Source organism: Anguilla rostrata, chromosome 17 (assembly GCF_018555375.3).
Source record: "Anguilla rostrata isolate EN2019 chromosome 17, ASM1855537v3, whole genome shotgun sequence".
Taxonomy (NCBI): domain Eukaryota; kingdom Metazoa; phylum Chordata; class Actinopteri; order Anguilliformes; family Anguillidae; genus Anguilla; species Anguilla rostrata.
Genome location: NC_057949.1, coordinates 19173355 through 19195814, shown reverse-complemented (window position 1 = coordinate 19195814; position 22460 = coordinate 19173355). Strand labels below are relative to the sequence as shown.

At 43.9% G+C, this 22460-nt stretch overlaps 2 protein-coding genes across 4 annotated transcripts; both read left to right on the top strand.

Moving 5' to 3' along the window:
• The first annotated feature begins 670 nt into the window (after positions 1-670).
• LOC135244138 (dynein axonemal light chain 4-like) lies at positions 671-5539 on the top strand. 2 transcript variants are annotated; one of them, XM_064316351.1, is made up of 4 exons: positions 671-829; positions 1889-1972; positions 2475-2558; positions 3034-5539. In XM_064316351.1, exons 2-4 carry the CDS (start codon positions 1901-1903, stop codon positions 3196-3198), a joined length of 321 nt encoding a protein of 106 aa, XP_064172421.1. In that variant the 5' UTR covers positions 671-829; positions 1889-1900; the 3' UTR covers positions 3199-5539. The 2 variants fall into 2 exon arrangements, with proteins under 2 accessions (XP_064172421.1, XP_064172422.1); XM_064316352.1 differs by lacking the exon at positions 671-829 and adding an exon at positions 1081-1580.
• On the top strand, positions 2532-20914 carry LOC135244135 (extracellular serine/threonine protein kinase FAM20C-like). 2 transcript variants are annotated; one of them, XM_064316345.1, is made up of 12 exons: positions 2532-2558; positions 3034-3132; positions 11174-11656; positions 12660-12835; positions 14654-14732; positions 15638-15730; positions 16238-16353; positions 17088-17268; positions 18165-18274; positions 18455-18536; positions 18683-18742; positions 19264-20914. In XM_064316345.1, exons 3-12 carry the CDS (start codon positions 11178-11180, stop codon positions 19538-19540), a joined length of 1653 nt encoding a protein of 550 aa, XP_064172415.1. In that variant the 5' UTR covers positions 2532-2558; positions 3034-3132; positions 11174-11177; the 3' UTR covers positions 19541-20914. The 2 variants fall into 2 exon arrangements, with proteins under 2 accessions (XP_064172415.1, XP_064172416.1); XM_064316346.1 differs by lacking the exons at positions 2532-2558; positions 3034-3132 and adding an exon at positions 10146-10720.
• The last annotated feature ends 1546 nt before the right edge of the window (positions 20915-22460 follow it).

Below are 22460 nucleotides of genomic sequence, written 5' to 3'. Positions count from 1 at the left end.
AGATTAATCTTGAAGTGTGTAATCTTCAATCAGTCTTAAAGTTGCATCTTGAAATCTCTGTAAATCTTCCTGGATACGCACCCCCAAAAAATAAAAAATGAAATAAAAAATAAAAATATAATAAAATAAAAGAGTTGACCAGATAAATAAATCATTACATTCACCAGGTGCTTGTTGGTTCAATGGTTCAAATTAATGTGTAATGCCTCATTGATGTCATTGCTTTTTAGGAAGACAAATACAAAATTAGGCTATATTTCAGGCCTGAGTTAATAGTGGCAATTCCACTAAAATTTTGTTTTTTTACATCAAGATCTCTGTGAAATAAAAGAACAACAGCAACAACAACAGATGCAGGTTAATAAAGTGAAATTAAAACTCTCCCTTTTCTCCCTGAGGAGATAAATAAGGATTAACCCTAACACTGAAAGAAATAAGGCAATCATTTTCAGTCACAATCGTATGTGTTGCAAAAACGTCGTCAAAAGTAAAATAACGAAGTAGAAAAAAACAGACTTTGTCACAATTTCCATACATTTAAAAATTAAAATTGGATGCTCAGGGGAGAAAGTTATAATTTAGACGAAATTTTTCACAGGTGCGTTAACTACAGGTTAGAAATTATTCCTCAGGTATAAACCGCGTCACTGATCAACTCGGATTGACGGGTCTCATTTCCAATGGGATTTCTTGTTTGAAAGTGGGGGCGTTACCGGAAGACAGTCGCTGAAGTCGCGCACAGATAACTGTCCTGTCGTGGTTGCTATGGCCGAAGCATCTCCATGTCAACAATAGAGAGGACAAACTTCTGTTGCCACACTGTAAAAGGGTATGTTTCAAAATTAATTAAGGCCAAATACCCATATGTTGTTTCCGGATCATGCTAATTGGCTGGTCCACTTACTAAATATCATGAGGAATGTATTTTAAATAACTTCGTTTATTAGCTGAAGGGGAATCGCCATTATAGCTATCTTAGCTAACGTTCGCCTAATTAACATTGCCTTGAGTACTATAACTAGTCAGTATTATAGCCAGATGGCTAGCTAGCTACTAAAGGTATCGTTTGTGTTTGGTAAACTTTGGTTTGATCTATCTAGCGATTTTTACATTTTGCTAACATGTTTGTTAGCAAGCTAGCTAACAATTTTCTCTTGATGCTGCGGTATATTTTGCCTATCGATAGCTGTCTATCTCGGCAGCTAATTGGCTAACATTATGCTACCCAGCCGTCTGCAGCGTGACATTACTTAACGTTAGCTATTTTAGCTATATCGCGTAGTGATGTTTGAGCTGCATGTTTTGCAACTCTTCAATTGAAATTGAACCAAAGATAGTCACTGAACCAGACAGCTAAGTTAACTAGCAGTGGCTTTTATTAGACTTCTGTCACAGAAACGACTTCTTAACATGCCCTTTGTTAACTGAAGACTGGCGCTAATTGTGGCGTGTTAGCGAGAACGATAAGTTTTCCATACATAGCTTAAAAGCTAGATGACCAGCTGCCCGTATGTCAGGTCACGAGTTGGCTGACGCTAAATCCGGCGAAGCGGCGAATGACGTAATGCAATCAAGTAAATGTAGGTTCACGGTGACTAATTTTTAATGTTTAAAAATCCTACATCACGGGTATTGATTTTCAGTAAAATGTGGGCACTTGTACTTGACTAGCCATGATAGCTATGATATCCCAGGCGTTTTATCATTTCTATACTAGGTGACCTAATTTCACTCCTGATTTCTTCCTTTGTAACCCAAATAAACAGTAATAGATGGCTAACCACTGTAGGCACTGTCCTGCTCTATAACATCTGGATACATGTCATGCTCTCTGTTATGTGCTGATTTTTATCTAGTTTGCATTGTAATTGTCTTTCTCTCTGTATAGCATGAAAAGGTGATGGCTGAAACTGTTGACAGCAAGAAAGATGAGCCAGACTATAAAAGACTTCACAGTTTCCCTCTGATTCGGGTGAGAGACATTTTGGGGTCAAGGAAACCAAGGAGGGGTAGCAGTGTAGTTTAATGGTTAAGGAACTGGGCTTGTGATTCAAAGGTTCTGAGTTTTATGCCTGTGTGATGCTACTGTTGTGCCCTTGAGCAAGGTTCTTAACCTGAGTTGCTTCAGCAAAACATCCAGATGTGTAGATGGAATAATGTAAGGTGAGAATTTTTTTCATAAATATCTGATTATTTGCTCGTGTTCAGTCATGAATCACAGTGAGAATTTCCATGCTATTTTTGGTGTAGCATGAGTGGTTTCACTGTGGGTGCTGTGGTGTCCTGAGTCAGTTGAGTCGTGTGGCTCTGTGGGTGCTGAGTGGGTTGAGTCGTGTGGCTCTGTGGGTGCTGAATGGGTTGAGTCGTGAGCTCTGTGGGTGCTGAGTGGGTTGAGTCATGAGCTCTGTGGGTGCTGAGTGGTTTGAGTCGTGTGGCTCTGTGGGTTAAGTGCTTCTCTGTGTGTGTTCCTGTAGCACACAGACATGCCGGAGGAGATGAGAGTGGAGGCGATGGAGCTGTGTGTCACAGCCTGCGAAAAGTTCACCACCAACAATGAGGTCAGTGCTGTGTGTGTCTGTGTGTGTCTGTGCGTGCGTGCGTGCGTGCGTGCGTACACCCTTACTAAACCCCTCTGTCAGTCACAGTGCCTTACTAAACCTCTCTATCTGTCAGTCACAGTGCTCTTACTGAACTCCTCTATCTGTCAGTCACAGTGCCCTTACTGAACTCCTCTATCTGTCAGTCACAGTGCTCTTACTGAACTCCTCTATCTGTCAGTCTCAGTGCTCTTACTGAACTCCTCTATCTGTCAGTCACAGTGCTCTTACTAAACCCCTCTATCTGTCAGTCACAGTGCTCTTACTGAACTCCTCTATCTGTCAGTCACAGTGCCCTTACTGAACTCCTCTATCTGTCAGTCACAGTGCTCTTACTGAACTCCTCTATCTGTCAGTCACAGTGCTCTTACTGAACTCCTCTATCTGTCAGTCACAGTGCTCTTACTAAACCTCCCTGTCTCTGTCTCTCTCTCAGAGTGCTGCAAAGATGATAAAAGAGTCCATGGATAAGAAGTTTGGCAGCTCGTGGCACGTGGTGATCGGAGAGGGCTTTGGCTTTGAGATCACACACGAGGTGAAGAACTTGCTGTACATGTTCTTCGGCGGCAGTCTGGCGGTCTGCGTATGGAAGTGCTCTTAACACATGGTGTCTCCCGCTCGTGACGCACCCTGTTTCTCTACCATCACTATCATGCCTCTCTCTGTCTCTCACTCATTCAAATGCAATTCTTCTTCATCTGTGTGTATTTGTGCATGTGGTTTGTGTGTTTGTGTTTGTGTGTGTGTGTGTGTGTGTGTGTGTGTGTGCGCGCAGACGTGTATGTGTGTGTGTGTGTGTGTGTGTGTGTGTGTGTGCGCATTTGGCAGGACCTGTTTGTCTCTGTGGGCATCTTGGCCATCTGTTACAGAATGTTCCGCTCTCACTCAGTTTTTTTTAATTTTTATAAATTGCTCCAATATTCATCTGCTGATCTCATCCTTGAGACGTGCATCCTGTCCTCACAGTCTGTCCTGTCTGGTGCTTTACCTTTCCTGTGAGATTGAGAAAAAAAGGACTTTTAACTATTACTGTTGTAAATATTTTAATGCAGTTTTTCGGAATAACACTGACTTTTTAAAAAACAATTGTGTACAAAAGTATTATTATTATTATTCGTCCTATATCATATACATCCTAAAAGGGCTTAATCATTGATAACTTTAAAGAAATGTTAATATTGTAAAGCCTGCACACACCACTACCGGAACTGTCCTGGTCAATTCGCCTGGCCTGGCCAATTAGGCCTGCTGGGTTACGGTAACTATGGTATGACATCACTAACATAGCGGGACTCTGAATGTAATGCTGCTTTCAAGTGGTACCGGGTTATGGTCTACATGAGTTTCCCAACAGGAATGTACACATGAATACCTTATTGTGTCGGATGATCAAGTCTGGGAAATCGGGATTCTGGATTCCACACGAATTGGCCCAGTTGTGACATAATCGCTCTGGCTAACGTGATCGAAAAAAACACAGAGTCCTGCGTGGACAGTAAGACATTTCATACAACAAAGCCATAAGGGAACCACAGATACAAAATTAAAACACACAGAATTATTTAATAACTATATTACTGCAGCATTAAATTCCCTGTGGTATTTGCATTCTTAACCCCCTGAAATAGCCAAAGATTGCTCACTATGACTAGCGAGTCGATTGCTAGCCTAGAAGGTAAACCGTCTTACAGGAATTGATGTGCAACCACACATAATCAATCACCCCCTCCTTTCGTTCAACTGTCTGACCGTAAAGCATGTGAATACGAATGAGTCGGTCAGCCGAGTCCTTACGTATTCCTGACTCAGAGAAAACTACAACCCGACATCACTTGAAAGCAGGGTAATTGGTGCAAAAAGTCCACATGACCGTGGAAAATTCCTGAAACTTTAATCTGAGACCTCAGGTTCATAGAGAGTAAACAGATTCATTTTGCTTTTCGGCACTGCTGATGATACTTCAGTTTGGTTCCATCTGAATTGGGATATAGAATGTCTCAATGATTTGCAGAAAAAGTGCAATGTTCGGCCTCTTTGATGTTCTCTGTAAATAATCCACCTTGCAGATTTGTGGAGTTCCTAATCTTTCCTTTCGAATCAACTGTTGGCACAAGTGAGTAGCTGCCCTTAGGGTTTGTTGTGTATGAATCCTTGTGACACGGTGTTTAGCTACAGCAGGGCAGCATTTCTGTGGTTGTAAATGTAGCTGTCCTCATCCATGCCTGTGTCCATCACTCCCCTACATTGCAGAAGCGGAGAACTCGTACACAATGTCATGGAAACGTGCACGATTTGCCCAAGCAGTCTTTCAGTAGCCTGATTGGTAGTATGATGTCACCACTTTGCACAATATCAATCTGGAAGGTTTGTCATTTATGTATTTATTTTGGAAAGCTTTAGCTCTGACTGACACAGTTCCCTAATCCCTTAGCCTGGCTGGCGATAGGTAGGTTAGGAGGCCATGGTGTTATGACTGGGTATTTCCTGACAGAGCTTCACTCAGGACAGCAAGCCTGGTCCCAGCACTGAATGGGGATGAAGGGGAGATCACTGGGGAAGTGGCATGTCTCGTGATGTAGCGGCCATTTTGTTCTCATTCACTGAAGGCGTGACGTAGTTATTAATAATACAGGGTTCTCTCTCTACATCACCACCAGTTTAAAAGCTATCTTTGCCACCTTTTGTCCTCTATGAACACAAGTTCCACCAGTAAACCACTTCAGTTGTTAACATTCCAGTATTATGACAGTGCCATTATTATGGCTAATGGGGAAGATTGCCCTTGGTTTCTTGTTGGTGTCGTAATAAGGATAGTCTGTTATTGTGTTACTTTAATTTTGTTATTATGTTGACATTGTCATTTTCAGTTGTGTAGTCATGAATGATCTCTGTAATACTGTTCGAATTGAATTGTTGTATAATAAAACCTGAATTTGATTACAGAGTGGATCTCAAGTGATTTTTTATTGATTTGCTGTGGATTGTATGCGTTTGTGACCGAATTAGTTTAGGTTTAATTTCCCCCACCCTTGTGAATGTACCTTGAGCATCGATTTCCTTTGTGTGTTTCACAGCCTGTACTCCGATAGTCAGGACTTCAGAGCTATCATACTAAAGTAGTGATTGGTGGGGAAGGTCATCTCTAGGTAGTTACCTTACCAACTGGCAGGGCTGTCGCTCGTGGGGTGAAATGTGGTGACGATTCTAGGGGCCCACAGTTTGGGAGGGCCTTCATATTAAAAATCTTTGTTTTTTGAAAAACGGGTCCAGGGCAATATTCTTTCAGGGGGTCCAGAATTCCTAACTACACCCTTGACAGCTTGCTACGCCAAGCTTAACTGGTTATATTGATCTGTTTTTTTTGTGTGTGTAGTTTTCTGGTTTGCAATATCTCAAGACCACCAAATAGACAGTCTCGTAATTTCAGGAAAGTTGAGTTGTGCTACACTGGCAGCCTCCTGAGGTTTCAGGAATCGAGAATGGCAGTTGGTGGACTTCTTTTGAACTCATTGTTTTTATCCAAGTAAAGCCCTGCGTTTTCATTGCAGGACGTAAGCACAGCATGTGCAGTTAGCTTTTAAAGGTCAGAGTGTGCTGCAGCAGTTGTTTGCTCAGTTGATAAACCAGAGATTGCTGCATTCTGTAGATGACGCTCCTCTCCCGATACAATACACAGCATCTCTGATTTTAAGAGACTAGATTTTCTCTTTATAACACTTTGACAAAAAAGAATTTCATATTTTTGAAAATCCCAAAATGTAAATCTATGTATTTTTGACTGTATAGTGGAGAGTTCAAAGGACTTTAGTCTGACTAATTGTGCTTGAAATGCAGAGTACAAAAATAACAGCATTTATGAAGGAACTGTTCACCGGACAGCCACTTTCATGTAGTTACATCTCAACAACTGTCTTGCAAGCAAATACTTAAAATTTTCTCTGGTTACCTAAATAAAAATGTATATTGCAAATGTCAGAAATTTGAGTGGGTCTTGGCAAAACTGGCCTAATTTCATATACCGCAGCTAATTGGATGCCATCCTGTTGCATCATGGTCTTAAATCACTTTAGAGAAATTTCTTTGCCTTTATTTATCCTGGGTCTTGCCAGGAACGGGTGGTGAAACACACATTCAGCATGCAGCACATGAGCTTCAGAGTTATTTTTGTGAAGCTGGGGTAAGAAGACAATTAATACCCTCAGCTTCCACCAGTGTCCCAAGCTGATGCAATTTTAATTGTTGCCGGGGGAGTTGGGGGGGGGGGGGGGGGTAGAAAAGGAACCGCAGACAGAGGAACTTGACGGCGAATGCTATTTCTGCAGTTTATGGCTTTTAATCCCTGCGCAGGACCTTAGCCATGCTGATGTCCTGTCTCTCACACCGTACATATTGAGCCTGTGCACGCTCCCTTATCGATCCGTTCAGGTCAGCACACTCCTGCCTCTTACATCAGTGTGATTTACAGTGCAGGCTGATCCACTGCCCTCCTCTGGTGCCCAATTAAGTGGGATCAGACTTCCAGGTAATTAATACGGCTGCAGGGGACACGTAGAGCAGGCAGGAGAGAACAAACCGGAGGAAAGAACAGAACACGGTTATATCCTGAAGCTTGTAAAAAATCTTACGCAATGCTGTAGGTTTTGAATTCATTCTTGTCTTGTATATTGCTCTCCACCCCATGGTGTCAGCTATAGTCAAGTCCTTATGAACTCTGTTTTTAATGCACTCGATTGGTAGGTAGAGAACCAATGAGAAATTGTAGTAAGTCAACAGTTGGCACTATTCCCATTGGTTGACAGAACGGTATTCCAACTGGGTATATTACTTTCTGGTATTTCCATTGGGATCCCAATTACAGTACTTTTTGTAAGAAAAACATTTAAAATGCACCATAGAAGGTATTGATATGGTTGCTAAGGAAACCGCTTGTTTGGCCTCCAAGGCAAAAAGCAACATGCCTCTGGGCTTTGGATCAGGAGGATCTGTTCACTCCCTCTTTCTCTCTCCCTCACTCTCTCTCTTTCTCCCCCTCCCTCGATCTCTTTTTCTCTCTATCTCTCCATTTCTCTTTCTAGCTCAGTGTCACTCTGTAAAAAATGATCCTTCTCCCTCTCTCCCCCCTCCCCTCTTTCTTTTTCTCTCTATCATGCCAGTTGGTGACAGATTGGTGCTGAGAGAGAGAGAGAGAGAGAGAGAGAGGATTAACTTCAGCTTCCCTTGCAAGCTGTTAGTAGAGTCAGTGGGGGAGAGCGAGGGGAAGGGAATGCAGATGATCTGTTCTATAGAGAATGCTGTGCTCACCGAAGGCTGGGATTACAAAGGATTATATTATGAAAGTCAGCAGTGAGTGACAGTGTTTGTGCTGCTGCGTGATTTCAAAAGGCCAGGAGAGGAAAGGGTGTTGAGGGAGAGGGAGGGAAGGATGGAGGGAGAGAGAGAGAGAGAGAGAGAGAGAGGGAGGCAGACAGGCCTGCAGGTCAGGGACAGACAGTCTCGGACGGGGGGTTCGAGAAGAGGCCAGCCTAATCTCTCATACCTGCACTCATACCTGCCTCTCTGTTTCATAATCTACCTGCCAGTCATACAGTACCTGCGGTGTTATGTGACATTATCCAAAAGTACAACCAAATATCCTTTAGTTTGATATCATTTTGTGTGTATTTAATATGCCCTGTGTTTGAGTACGTCTCTTCCCTGTATCTGCTCTGCTCACTTCAGTTTGTTTTTTTAACCTCTCACTCATCTACGTGCTCCCTGTTTTTTTAAATCATTTTCTCCATCTCTCTCACACTCTCTTCCACACCCCCCACTCTCTCTATCTGGGCTATAAAATATTCATAGACAGCCAGTGAGTAAGTATTCCACACTCAGCTGCATGCCAGTTAAACACACACTCACACACACACACACACACACACACGCACACCCACCATCAGGACCATAGCCGTTGGCTGCTGGTGCGGTGTGCATCTCTTGACGCAGGCTGTATCCAATCCGTAACCATTAGAACTGTAGCTGCCGTGTCTCATTGTAACCATTTACATTCTGTTCACATGCTCAGTATTACCACTGATACCACTGAGCAATGGTGTTGATCCAGTGTGTGTGTGTGGTAGGCTGGTTGTGTGTGTGTGTGTATGTATAGGGTGTGTGTGCGTGTGTGTGGGGGAGGGGTTGGTGGTGTGTGTGTGTGTTCTTGTTTACTCATACTCCTGTTACTACACTACTACACAGCAGATGAAGCAGATTAAATGACATTGACAACATTAGCTACTCCATTTCACTGATATACTGTAACCAGAGTTTTAAAAAAACGCAGCATCAGCTGAACAAGACGCCCCAAACGTGGAGTTAAAGCGGCGGGTGTGCAAGCGGAGAAACATACGAGAGAGAGAGGATGTGGGGAGGAATCGGGGGGAGGGGGAGGGCAGAACAGAGGGGTGGGATGAGAAAGACGAGAGAGTGACGCATGTACCGAGTGAGTAAAGCTGAAGAAGGGATGAGGGGGAAGAGATGGACTTCTGATCTGGGCCGTGCCCGTGGGCATTGCTGGAGAGCGGAGCGATGAGGCACGGTCTGCAATGTGAATGTGCGGCTGCGTGCTCTGACGCCGCGTGTGGGAGTTTCAGGCGTCGCGTGGGGGAGCGGCGCTCTGGCGAGCCGTGCCGGGTTGCGTGCCGTTCTCCCGAGACGCTCGTGCAGCAGATCCGAGGACAAGAAAACGGAGAGGCGGGAAAAATGGCGGCGTGTCCACAACCCGTAGGTAGCCTGGGGGGCGGGGGTGGAGGGAGAACTGGGAAGGTAGTATTAAAGATAAAAAGGTGCTAATTGGTATGATGTGAATAGTGTAGATTTAGGGGTGGAGGGGGTGACAGCAAAGTGCGCTCCAAATCGTCGTCCAGACTCGCCTCTTCTGGCTGCATCTTGGTTCCAATCCCATCCTCACTCCTACTTTCTGTACTGATTCAAGATTTTTTTAGGCCTTGTCATGAATGCAAGCAGCATGTAGTCAGGATCTGTAGATTGTTCATTTACATTAACAGTTTAGTGGTGTTACATATATACTCACTGGTCTGGAAATTCTGGGAGTCAGTAGTAGGATGGGCAGTATTGGTCATATTAACCAGGTGAATACACTCACATTTTTCTCCTATATAGTAAGGCGCTTGGGGTAAGTGTGTCTGCTAAATGAATATAATGAAATAGGAGGTTCAGATTATCTGTGCAAAATGCAAACCACTTCGTGCAGAGCCAACTAGGGGGACAGGGTCAGTTCACTGGAAGCTGTTGCCTGACTGTCAGATTCATCTCACAGGGGAAACCAAACATGTTTATTTTGGATGGTGGAGGAGAGGCAGGAAGTACGAATAAGAGCAGGTATAAATATGTACGACGGGGGGTGGGGTCTTCTGTCATTTAAATGTCTGATGATTGGGCACCCACCAACCTCTCCACCTTCAACCAGTGCCTGTGGGGTTCATTGATAGTCAAAATGGTGGTAAAGCTGCTTAAGGTCACTGTGGGGAGATTGTACCGATTTATACATAAGATAAGAGTTTAAAGGAAACATTATCTAAGACTAAAGTCCCTCAACTTTTTAATAGTACCTCTGCCAGTTCAGACAGGCAGGCAGACAGACAGACAGACAGATGGACACTATACATATGGATGCCATTATGTTCTGTTGTTTTCTGTCCGTGTCCCCAGGTGAAAGGTAGTGGTAACTGTGGTGTAAGAGAGCTTCAGAGATTCGCTCTCTGAACTATCCCTGCTCACTGACAGTACGCACTAGCCCTCTCGCTGGCAGTACACACACACATACGCACACACACTACACATGCACACATACACGCGCACACACACACACACACAACTGATGACCGACAAGTAAACAGGTGTATCTCTGTCCTCATTCACATGGGTCACCCTAACCTGGCAACCCTCACTCTTCTGTTTGAACTTCAGTGCTACACCTGATAAGGGATGAGCTTTACTAATGTAGAGAATCACACAGCCAGAGAGAGCAAAAATAAAGGAGAGAGGATACAGGAGCTCTGTCTCATTGAAGAAGAACAGACTGAGAGAGAGGAGGGTTTGGAATTGAGTTGATCTGAAATTGAACTGTAAGTAGGGGATGTAGTCTCAGTGATCCATTAGTCTTCCTTAATTTGGGGATCTGTGATTGTGTGATCCTTATGCGGGGGGAGGGAGGGGGGTAGGCAGGTGTCTTACTGTTTCCCGTGTGATAGTTGTGGTGCTATTTTGTTTGTGTACCTATTGATTTAGTAATTACTTCCATTAATAACCTCTAATTACTTATAATTCTCCATATTCTACTGAAAACTGGTCTCTCTCTCTCTCTCTCTCTCTCTCTTTGACTCTCTCTGACCTTTTTTTGTTGAGATTATATGCCTCAGTCTTTGTTTTTAATTTTTAAGTGAGGGATTTTTTTTTATCTTTCTTTGTACTGTCCAAATTATTTATGCTCTTTGTTGTTAAATAAAGGGCATTAAGAATTCAAGAAACATCACTGTCTCTCTCTCCCTCACTCTTTCTCTCTCTCTCTCCCCCCTCAGAAGGATGAGGTTAGGATTGAGACGCTGGCCCCCTCCTCTCTTTGTCCTGCTGGTGTCCGTATCTCTGGCTCTCCATCTGGTCCTCGCCCTCCTGTCCCTCCTGGTCCTCCAGCGGCCCTGTGACCCCCATTCCCCTCTCAGAACCAACGCCTTCCCCCATCCCACCAACTCCAACCTCACCGCAGCGAAGGCTGGCTCGCCCAAGCTGAGCCCCGATTCCCGAAATGCAGGCTCGTCAAGGAAAATGGACAGCAACCAGAACCCCCGTGCGGCCGGAAAGGAGGGGCACGCATTCTCGCCCCCTGACAGGACGGGGTACCCCGTCTCCTCAGGCAGGAGCGTGGGCTCGAGCCCCTCCAAACTGCAGGCCCTCTTCAGCCACCCTCTGTACAACCTGCCACGCCCGCCAATCCAGGAAGACGATTGGCTGCTGAGAGTGAAGCCGAAGGTGAAGGACAACGAGAGAGACAGCACACAGGAGTGGTGAGTGAGGGGGCGGAGCCTGTTACCTGCCTGGGCGGGGTCATACAGTGGTCACTTCACCAGGATATGATGTAACACACGTAGAGCAGAACATCAGCTGTGTGTGCCACTGCCTCAGACCATCAGCGCACCACAGCTTTAAGATGGAAAGATGAAAGATGGAATTCTCCAGAACAACTGAAATATAGCTTTTTTTCTCACTGGTATGGTTCAGTCAGGCGCTGTGAACCAGCTTCACTAGCTGCTGAGTTATGAATCATTCACAGTACATGGGGCTGAGCTGAATGATTTGCTGTGTGCAAAAAAAAAAAAAATGACAAAAGAATTAAGGTTTTCACATGACATTGATGAATGCTTGAGATCATGTTTTATTAACATGTCGTCCCAACAGAAGACTCATTCCTTACTATTATATACGATTATAAGACACCATAATTATATAACTGTCACTATACAGTGCATAAATCATTTAAGATTATGCAAAATTCATTAATTTCAAACGGGAAGGGAGATCCTGAGAGGGTGGCAGTGTAGTATAATGGTTAGGGAAAACGGCGTTTGACTCCAAAGCTGTAAGTTCAGTTCCCAGATGGGGTGCTGCCATTCTCCCCTTCAGCCCTGAACTGTAAACATCCACTTGTGTAAATGGATTGTATTTAATAGAACATCAGCTGCGTAAATCTGGAGAAGAGAGTCTGCTGAATGTAAAAATGAGCTGTAATATTTGCAATGAAGATCTTTAACCCTTTGAGGTGTATGATCACAAATATGTGATTAGAATGTTCATAAGTGAACATTCTAATGCTGATGTAACAGTCACTAGTGGTAATTGATAGTAATGGAGTTCTAGAACGCTGACAGAATTTTGAAAGAACATCCCAAAAAAACCCTCATCTTCAAAGGGTAAAATGTTCTGCACCCAGGCTCTCTGAGGCCTCATGGAATGGCGGAAGGCTGTGTGTTTTTGGGGGTAACGGTAAGCGCTTTATGCCCCCCCCCCAAGGATAAGCGACAGTGAGGACGGGTACGACGCGGCCCACTGGGACAGCACCACGGAGTCGCACCCCCCCTGGCTCCGCTTCCACCTGGGAATCTCTCGCTGGCAGCTCTACGACAGGAAGGACACCGACCTGCAGGCGCTGCTGGAACAGCTGGCCACCCACCGCATCGTCAGCGCAGGTAGGGAGGGTGCCTCCGGTGGAGGGGGGGTCCCATTGCGCCCCTCAGCAACCCTTCGGTGCTGGGAAAGCCCTTTTTCTGCGGCCAGTCTTTGTAAAGATGTTTTTTTGTGACTCCCTTTGTGTGAGTCAGAAAAAGGCAGCTGACTAACTGCAGAATAAAGCGTAGCCATTGTGTTTGTATGTTTGGATCCACCCGAAGCAATTTGACCTGTGTAACCCACATGATGGGTGGAACAGGACGGAAGAGCCGTCCCCCTGTCCCTGATCACAGAAGGGGGTCAGACAGAGACCGTAGGGCTGCAAAAAATATAACAGATACAACGGGAGGGCTACAGCAACCCTGTAGGGCCTCTAAAAATATGACAGATGAGTCAGTGCTGCTGTAGCAGATGCTATGTCAAAACCAGGAAATGTGGACACACTTCACTCTCATAAACTTGCATTCAGGGGTACGGAATCCCCTATGAATACCAAACCAGTTTTGGGGAAAGGAGCACATAAAATCTTTGCCTGTCAGCCTTCCTTGGTGTGCTGACCACATTGTGTGCTGGAATGCTCGCTCAGAACACAGGCTGACGCATCCCTTTTGTTCCAAATGCACTTTTTGTACCGATTTTTGTACTGTGCAGACTTAATGTTCACATACGCATGACAATAACTCAATGCTCAGTTCACATAATTTAGGCCTGTGTGCCAAGCATCTGCCTTCTGATGTTAAAAGGCTCATTTAACATTCTGGAAAGCTGTCTTTGAAAACAACGCAAGTTGAATTCGTAGTTGTTAATTTATGTAGTTTATTAAACCCCATTCACAGTCTGACTTTGCTACTGTAATTTACAGGCTGAAATTACCTTTTTTAGTGACTAATAACTGTGCTTCAAAAGAAATCATTTTTGCCTTCGTCAGTCAGATTTTTCTACAGTTGCACAGACACTCTGCACAGGGCAGAACTGAAAATAAAAATAGCAATTAAAAACTAATTTACATGTAAAATATATAAACAACATTGCAAGGGGATGAAAATGGTCCACCAATTTTTCCATATAGAGCTGGGGTATTTGTACTGGATAGCTTCTGCTAAATATGTCTGACATCAAGCCTGTGTGATATTATGCGTCATCATGTTATGTGTCATCGTGTTAACCATCAACAGTATAATTATTGGACGTTGTCGCAAAAATTGTTACTCCTGTTGTTACCTGTAACCACCAGCTGTGGCGCTCACGGTTATCATCGCCTTTGGCAATGCTTCATCCTGATCATAGTGTATTGTCATAAATAGATCCTATTATTGCCCCTTACATAACGCTACAACATTCTTAAGAAACCGTTAACTTAATTCTGAAGACAGTAATATCAATATTCCAGAGCAATTCAGAAAAGCATAACATCCTGAGCCAATGGGGGGGGGGGTGATTTCTTCGCCCCATAGGAAATAACACATCCAGCAGTTCAGCACGTAATTCGAGGGGCTGTTAAGCAGCTAAAAGGGTAGAATACTGCACGCCTGAGAATGATGGGGGTTAAATGTGTCCACAGAAGCCTTCCATCAGTGTAATAAACACACTTGAGTAAATTTGCTTTGCTAGATTTATTGGGATTTGGGTTTTTTGTGTTTTGGCGACCCCTGGTGGAGAACTGCATGCATGTAATAAAACCCCGCCAATGAACAAGCATGATTATACAGGAGCTACCTGTGTGTGTACTTGCTTATGTACATTGCCTCAGTTCTGTGCACGTGTTTGCATGTGTGTGTAGTGCGCTGAGTTAATGTGTGCCTGTTGTTGTGAGTCACAGCACTGTGTGTGTCTATCAGTACAAAAACCAGGCGGAACTCAACTCAAGCTGGTCATGTCTTTCCCAAACTACGGCCAGGCACTCTTCAAACCCAAGAAGTGAGCCCACTTTCATTCATCCTGCTATTAATTTGTTTGAAATTACACAACCAAACTGTGTTCTATGTAGCAGATCACACAGTTTTAGTCAAAGTTAAGGTCAAATTTTGATTGAATCCTGGCCTTTGCCTTATTTTAGAAATGCCGATATTGATGTATAGAGTAAGATACAGCCAGTTAACATTAGCAACCACTGTGAAACCAGAAAACCACTAAATAGCAGCATACGTGCATCTCTGTGTGTCTCTGTACATCTATGTGTATCTCTGTGTCTATGTGTATGTCTGTGTGTGTCTCTGTACATCTATGTGTATCTCTGTGTCTATGTGTATGTCTGTGTGTATCTCTGTGTTTCTGTGTGTCTATGTGTATGTCTGTGTACCTCTGTGTGTCTCTGTGTGTCTATGTGTATGTCTGTGTGTCTCTGTGCATCTCTGTGTTTCTCTGTACATCTCTGTGTTTCTCTGTACATCTCTGTGTATCTCTGTGTGTCTCTGTGTGTCTGTGCATCTCTGTGCATCTCTGTGTATCTCTGTGTGTCTCTGTGTATGTCTGTGTGTCTCTGTGCATCTCTGTGTATCTCTGTGTGTCTCTGTGTATGTCTGTGTGTCTCTGTGCATCTCTGTGTGTCTCTGTCTGTCTTTGTGTGTCTTTGTGTGTCTATTTGTATGTCTGTGTGTCAGTGCATCTCTGTGCATCTCTGTGTGTCTCTGTGTATGTCTGTGTGTCTCTGTGCATCTCTGTGTGTCTCTGTGTGTCTGTGTGTATGTCTCTGTCTCTGTGCATCTCTGTGTATATCTTTATATCTCTGTGTATGTCTGTGTGTCTCTGTGCATCTCTGTGTATGTCTGTGTGTCTCTGTGCATCCCTGTGCATCTCTGTGTATCTCTGTGTGCCGTTCACAGGCAGGACAGGGACGCAGAGACAGACTTCAACTTGTTCTACTTCTCTGACTTTGAGAGACACAATGCCGAGATTGCTGCCTTTCACCTGGACAGGTAAATGTTCACACTGAGCCATGCACGCATAGAACAGCCACCCTTCTCTCTCTTTGCCCCTACTCTCTCTCTCTCGTTCCCTCTCATTCATATTGAAAATGCTTTATTGACAGGACAAACCTTTTGTAAATATTACCAAAGGGCAAAATGATACATTTAAACATTAACACAGATTTGATCAGCATTACATTACATTGCAGGCTTTTAGCAGGCGGTCTTATCCAGAGCAACTTACACAATATATAATACACACTTTATAATCAGCAAACACTATATAACTTGGATCTCTCTCTCTGTCTCTCTCTCTCTGACCTTTTACTTGAGATTATATGCCTCAGACTTTGTTTTTAATTTTTAAATATTAATGGATATTTTTTATCATTCTTTTTACTTTCCAAATTATGTATGCTCTTTGTTGTTAAATAAAGTGTTTTAAGAAGTCAAGGAATCTCTCTTTCTCTCTCTTGGCCTCCTTCACTACCTCTCTCTCTCTTCTTTCTCTCTCAGGTTGCTTGGTTTTCAGCGAATACCACCAGTTGTCGGTAGGCTGATCAACGTCACTGCAGAGATCAAAGACATCACCACTGACCGCAAACTGGCCCGGACCTTCTACACCTCCCCTGGTGTGCCCCTCCATCTGTTCAATTCATCTCTCCCTGTGTGTCTCTCTGCCTAAACCAGGGATTCCCTAACTGTCTCAGCTCAGGGCTCCATGAATATGGGGATCAAATGTATTTCACATGTTACAGTACAACACAATGCACTTAGCATGTGACTCCTGCAGTGATGTGCACTTAGCATGTGACTCCTGCAGTGATGTGCACTTAGCATGTGACTCCTGCAGTGATGTGCACTTAGCATGTGACTCCTGCAGTGATGTGCAGTGCATGCGACTCCTGCAGTGATGTGCAGTGCATGCAGTTCCTGCAGTGATGTGCAGTGCATGTGACTCCTGCAGTTATGTGCAGTGCATGCGACTCCTGCAGTGATGTGCAGTGCATGTGGCTCCTGCATTGATGTGCAGTGCATGCAGTTCCTGCAGTGCATGTGCAGTGCATGTGACTCCTGCAGTTATGTGCAGTGCATGCGTCTCCTGCAGTGATGTGTAGTGCATGCGGTTCCTGCAGTGATGTGTAGTGCATGTGACTCCTGCAGTGTTTATTTTGACTTGTGAGAATGTCACAGGAAAGTGTATGATACTTCCAAGTTTTATATTTGGATATGGAAATGTCAAGCTAATTCTGCTCACGTTTCTTTGCATTGTCTCTCATCAGGAGGTCCGTTGAGCTTGGCATCCTGATTGCAACTGGGCACGCTCCCAACCAACTCTGTTTCTTTCTCATTCTCTCCCTCCCAGTGGGTAACGTGTGTTTCTACGGCCAGTGTTCGTATTACTGCTCGACTGAGCATGCGGTGTGCGGCCGTCCCTTAGCCCTGGAAGCCTCGCTGGCCGCCATGTTGCCCGACCTCTCCCTGGCGCAGAGGAGGTCCTGGAGGAGCCCGTGGAGGCGGTCGTACAGCCGGAGCAAACTAGCACAGTGGGTGCAGCTGGGGTTACCAGGGATACGGTGTGAAGGACAGGAAGGGGCGGGGCCCCATTAAACCACTTATGAGTGGAACATTGGTCAACGACAGGTGGAAATGTGAGGGGCCGAAATATATGTGAGGGGCTTGGAGCTATGTGGTTGCCGGTATGATTCTGGGTGGGGCATTGTTGTTGCACCCTTAAAGGTAATTAAATTGGTATTGCTTCAAGTAAAATGTTCAGCTGTGTACACTCCCGGGAAAAAGAAGTGGGCCAAGCCCAAAATGGCAAAATATTAAGCTTTTAATGGTCTTAACAACAAATCCTTGGTCAGAAAATTAGCAAGAATTAAACAAATGCACTCCTGAGACATCCTGTGCTACCATTTGCTCGTTTACTTTTGCTGCAGTGAACTGGGCGGCAGTGTGCACAGTGGATAAGGAACTGGGCTTGTAACTGAAAGGTCATAGGTTTGATTCCCGGGTAGGACACTGCCTTATTTTCTGGTTGTCCTACAAGCGATACAAAAACTCTGCATGGATCTCTATGGGAATTGGGGGGTGGGACTAGATTCAGCTGTAAATTATGCTGATACAGTATAGAACATATTTGTTGGCTGAATGGCTTTAAGACATCAAGGTTCCAAGGTATCAAATGAGCCTCAAACCACCTTGCTGCTGTCAGATATGCAGTAGATACTACAAGCATTGTTTCTCATGAATATTTTTTCCATTGAGTTCAACAGGAAAATTAATCAGGAGAAACAATGCTTGTAGTATCTACTGCATATCTGGCAGCAGCACGGTGGTTTGAGGCTCATTTGATACCTTTGCCATTTTGGGCTTGGCCCATTTTTTTGCCCAGGTGTGTAGATGTAGTCAATCATTACTGGCCTTCTCTCTGTTGCAGATGGGAAAAAGAGCCAAACTTCTGCACAACTGTGAAAAAGACCCCTCCCTACAACAAAGGCACCCGACTTGTGGACCTGATAGACATGGCCATACTGGACTTTCTCATGAGTTTGTAAAAAATTGCTAAGTTAATCTCACAAATATATTCCACCGATTTATTGATCAATGGATTGAAGGGTTGATTCGCAGATTGATTGGTTGATTGCCTAATTGGCAGAAACTACAGGATGGTTAAAGAGTCAGTGAGTGTTGGTAACCCATGAGCTTGTCTTTCCTCTCAATGTCCAGGTAACATGGACAGGCACCATTACGAGACCTTTGAGAAATTTGGCAACAACACTTTTCTGCTGCACTTGGACAATGGGCGGGCGTGAGTAGCTGAATAATGTACTGCTGCTGTTTGCAGTGTTGAAAGCACTTTATCAGTGCATTATGTGGGGTGAGGTGATAATGGATAAACCTGTGTGTGTGTTTGTGTGTGTCTTTATATTTGTGTGTGTGTGTTTTGTGTTACAGGTTTGGCCGTCACTCTCGTGATGAACCCTCTGTTCTGGCTCCTCTGGAGCAGTGCTGCAGGTAGGATGCTCTACCTGCATAAAACCATCATCTTCACCAGCTCTGTGCACTCCCCTCATTAGTAGATTATTTCGCTTTAGAGGGTTTAAAGAGGCTGAAGGAATGCAGGTGCAACTGTTAACCCTGTTAAGCCAGGACTGGTAAAGATCTGCAGTATAAGAACACAAATAGCTTTTCTCAAGTTCATTTCGGAAATAAGAATGAAATAGGCCATGGAAAAAAGTGTGCTTTCAAGTTTGTTTTGTTTCTTCAAATAATTATTCCTCAGTTTATGAAAGCATAAGAGGGCATACATGCATATATATCTGACCTCATCAGTCCCCCTCTACCCCAATCTCTACCCCAAGCTCTCTCTCTAATCTCATCACACCTCCTCTATCTCTCTGTCTCTTTCCGGCTGACCACATCAAGTCCTCTTTCTCATCCTCTCCCAGCCTCTCATTTTCTCCCTCTCTCTCTGACATCACCGCACCTCTTCTCCCTCTAATCCCCTCCTCCATTTCATCCTGTCTTCCCCGCAGGATCCGGCGCTCTACCCTCCTGCGCCTGCAGCTCCTGTCCCGCCCTCAGTACCGCCTCAGCGACGTCATGCGCGCGTCGCTGTCCCAGGACCCGCTGACCGCCGTCGCCCCTCTCCTCTCCGAGCCGCACCTCTCCGCCTTGGACCGGCGCCTCGACGCCGTCCTCCAAACCGTGCGCCGTTGCCAAGGGCGTCGCCGCAGCGTCGGGCGCAGTGATGACGTCGTCTATGACGACATGGCGGGCTACGCGGGCGGTGACACTCCAGCCAGGCTGTGAGGTCATTCGCGCTGCCAGCTGCGCCACTGCAGCTCTGCAAATTACGCAGGGATGCTCTGACCCTGAACACAACTCTGTGCAATGACATCATTATTTGGCTACAAAATCATGTGATGTCATCACAACTTCATGGCAGAGAAACTAAAGAGGCGGGTCTGTAGCATGTTGTCAAACATATTCAGCCAGGTCCTAATTTTTGTGAGACCAATGGAGAACTAAATCAGTTATTTGATTAAATAGCATCAGTTATTTTGGTATTCCTTATTGTCATATGCTAAGATTTTCAGATTTGGCCAGGGAATCAAAGTGCAAATGTTTATTTATAGATGCCACAACATCACAGCCTTAAACAGCATGTCCTATTCTCAACGAGAAGAAGAAAGTCAATAAAATCTAATTAAAACTAAACAAGTCTCATATTTGCATGAATGATAAAATGTGCAAGTGGTACCACAGCAAATTATCTTCAGCAAGAGCCCGTCTGGGGTACCATTCCCATACCACACAATACACTGCTCTCTTATTTTAAATCTTAAGCTACTAGGAACTGAATTGAGGTATTTTTCAGTAGATTATCGAGATGCGCCTTCTTGCTGTGAGGCGACACTGCCACCCACTGCACCACCATGCCACCCCAAAGTAAAAACTCTAAATTAAAAAAATTAAAAATCCACTTGATATTGTTCAGTTCCTTTTGGAAGTGCAGTGATCTATGCGCAGGCACCGCTGGTCACATTAAATGAGATCAAACCAGGGCCCTCTGACTCCAGGTGGTCTTTACAGACTGTCCTGATGCATTAAAGACACAGTGTGTGCTTAAGTTTAATGCTGTCCATTACTTTGCACCACGCACTGATGATGGAAGAGCCATATTTACTGAAAGTTCTTGCAATGCACATGTTTAAGGTTTTTGCACATGCAAACTGTATTGACCAATGAAATCAGTAGAATTTTTTATTTTATTTTTTTTTGGAGCAGACATCTTTTTCCGCATGTGAAAGCCCTTAATGCGGTTCTTCCGGGGATATGAAATGATAAGAAAGAAGGAAAAAAAGCATAAGCAACCCCTTAAAGTGCCTTGTAAAGAGAATACGGAGCTGTGACAATTTTCTGTTACTCTGACAGAAATTGCTAAATGGCTATATGACTGAAAATTAAAGAACATTTTAATGCATAAATGCAACGTTTTAGAAAGTACATTTTTTTAAAAGATAAAATGTAAAATGTAAGACATACTAAGCATGTAAACAAAATTTGAATCTTTCCTCACATTTACATTAATTTTCCAAAAACGAAAAGAAAAGAACAAGAAGAAAGCATTCTCATGCTCTACTGACTGAGCTATTCCGTCTCTTGACATTTGTAATTTTATTTCAAATAATATTAATTGTTAATTTTCTTCTTTGCTTTGAAGATGTACTATTTCTTTTCTACAGTTATTGTAGGCAGATCAGCTGTCCAGGCAGAAAGTGCTTTCTGAGGTGGTTCAGTTTGGGGCAATTTTAAGATACGTTTTTTAAAGACATTAAAACTTCCTATACCGTTGCAGTAGCACTTTAAATTACAGTATGAACTGTAGCAGAACACTGTAAATGTAGTCTTGTGTAAACTTTTCTCAACATTGCCGTTATTTCTCACATTCAGTCAAATTCATCAGTCCTCGACGCTGGCAGACCAGCTTTTTATACTTAAACAGTCTGATCCTCTAACGTCACTCTTCTCAGAGAAGAAATGAAAATAGAATTCGGTTTATGAATTTTACGTTCTAAACATCTTACAAGAAACGTCACCGTTGTTGACTCGCTGTACCATCACAGTAGAAAGAAAGGCGTCACGTGTTTTTTGGTTTCGCTTTCTATTCGTCATAAATAGTGGACTGTTATACTGTGTAATGTACACCATGTCTTCCGGGACGGTCTGTTAGAAATGGCGGGAGTGGTGGGATATACGTTTTACGCAGCGAAATTTTAAACTGTACTGCAGATCTTTCACGTATAGGTAGGTTACGGGTACATTCGGACAGACATAGAAGTAAGGTTATTTTTCTGAACTTTTTTCCCTCTCTTTTTTGCTTGGGTGGACTGCACAGAACAAAGTACAGCCAGAGACGGAGTGTGACAGCTCTTAGATAATTAATCTATCAGATTTAATCATTGAGTCAGCAGATTAAACTCAGAATACGCAAATTACGTAGGAACTAGGAAATTAGTTACAGTATAACTGATTACCTTGTCAGTAGGCACCTGTGGTTAAAAACGCAAAAGCTTTATAAACTCAGGAAGCGTTCTGTTTATTTTTCTTGGATCGTTAAGTAATCTTTCAATGTTTTACACCAAATGTTCCAGGTGCGCGAAACTGGGCGGATGGTAAACACGACAGGCTATGGACCCGCTGGATTTTTTAACTCAGGAAGAGCTGTTGCGGTTTTTCCACTGTAAGAAGACGGAGATGTCGTGCATTGAGCAACCTCATACTTTTCTCAACCAGCTAAGAGACCACAATCTCGTTCCAGAGGACCTGTATAAGGTTAGAGTATATCTGTAGAGCCCGTTATATCGATCGTGCATACCTCTGTTTATACTGTGTGTGTGTCTGTGTGTGCAGTTGCGGACTCAGGCTGTTTGAAGAGAAGGGGCGAAAAAATAAAAAGGGCACCTACTGCACGACATGGGGCCCCACCTGCGCGCAAAAAGCTATAATGCATCATGTATGATGAAATAGTCTTCATCCTTGATTAAGATTAACATTATGTTATTAGGCGAACCACACCTCTATGATAAAACCACACAGGGAACTATAAACCTTTACAATGTATGTAAGCAGGGTTTGAGAGGTAAATTCAAAATCTTAGTATTTGGCGGAACCCCTAGACCGTCGTCATGGCACCCACTTTGGGAAAGCCTGCCCTAGGGGGCATGTT

Coding starts and splice junctions, on each gene's coding strand:
- LOC135244135 (XM_064316345.1), top strand. CDS start 11,178: ATGAGGTTAGGATTGAGACGCTGGCCCCCTCCTCTCTTTGTCCTGCTG. Junction 18,275..18,454: donor CATACTGGACTTTCTCATGA/GTTTGTAAAAAA, acceptor CTCAATGTCCAG/GTAACATGGACAGGCACCAT. Junction 18,537..18,682: donor CACTTGGACAATGGGCGGGC/GTGAGTAGCTGA, acceptor TTTGTGTTACAG/GTTTGGCCGTCACTCTCGTG.
- LOC135244138 (XM_064316351.1), top strand. CDS start 1,901: ATGGCTGAAACTGTTGACAGCAAGAAAGATGAGCCAGACTATAAAAGA. Junction 1,973..2,474: donor ACAGTTTCCCTCTGATTCGG/GTGAGAGACATT, acceptor GTGTTCCTGTAG/CACACAGACATGCCGGAGGA. Junction 2,559..3,033: donor AGTTCACCACCAACAATGAG/GTCAGTGCTGTG, acceptor TCTCTCTCTCAG/AGTGCTGCAAAGATGATAAA.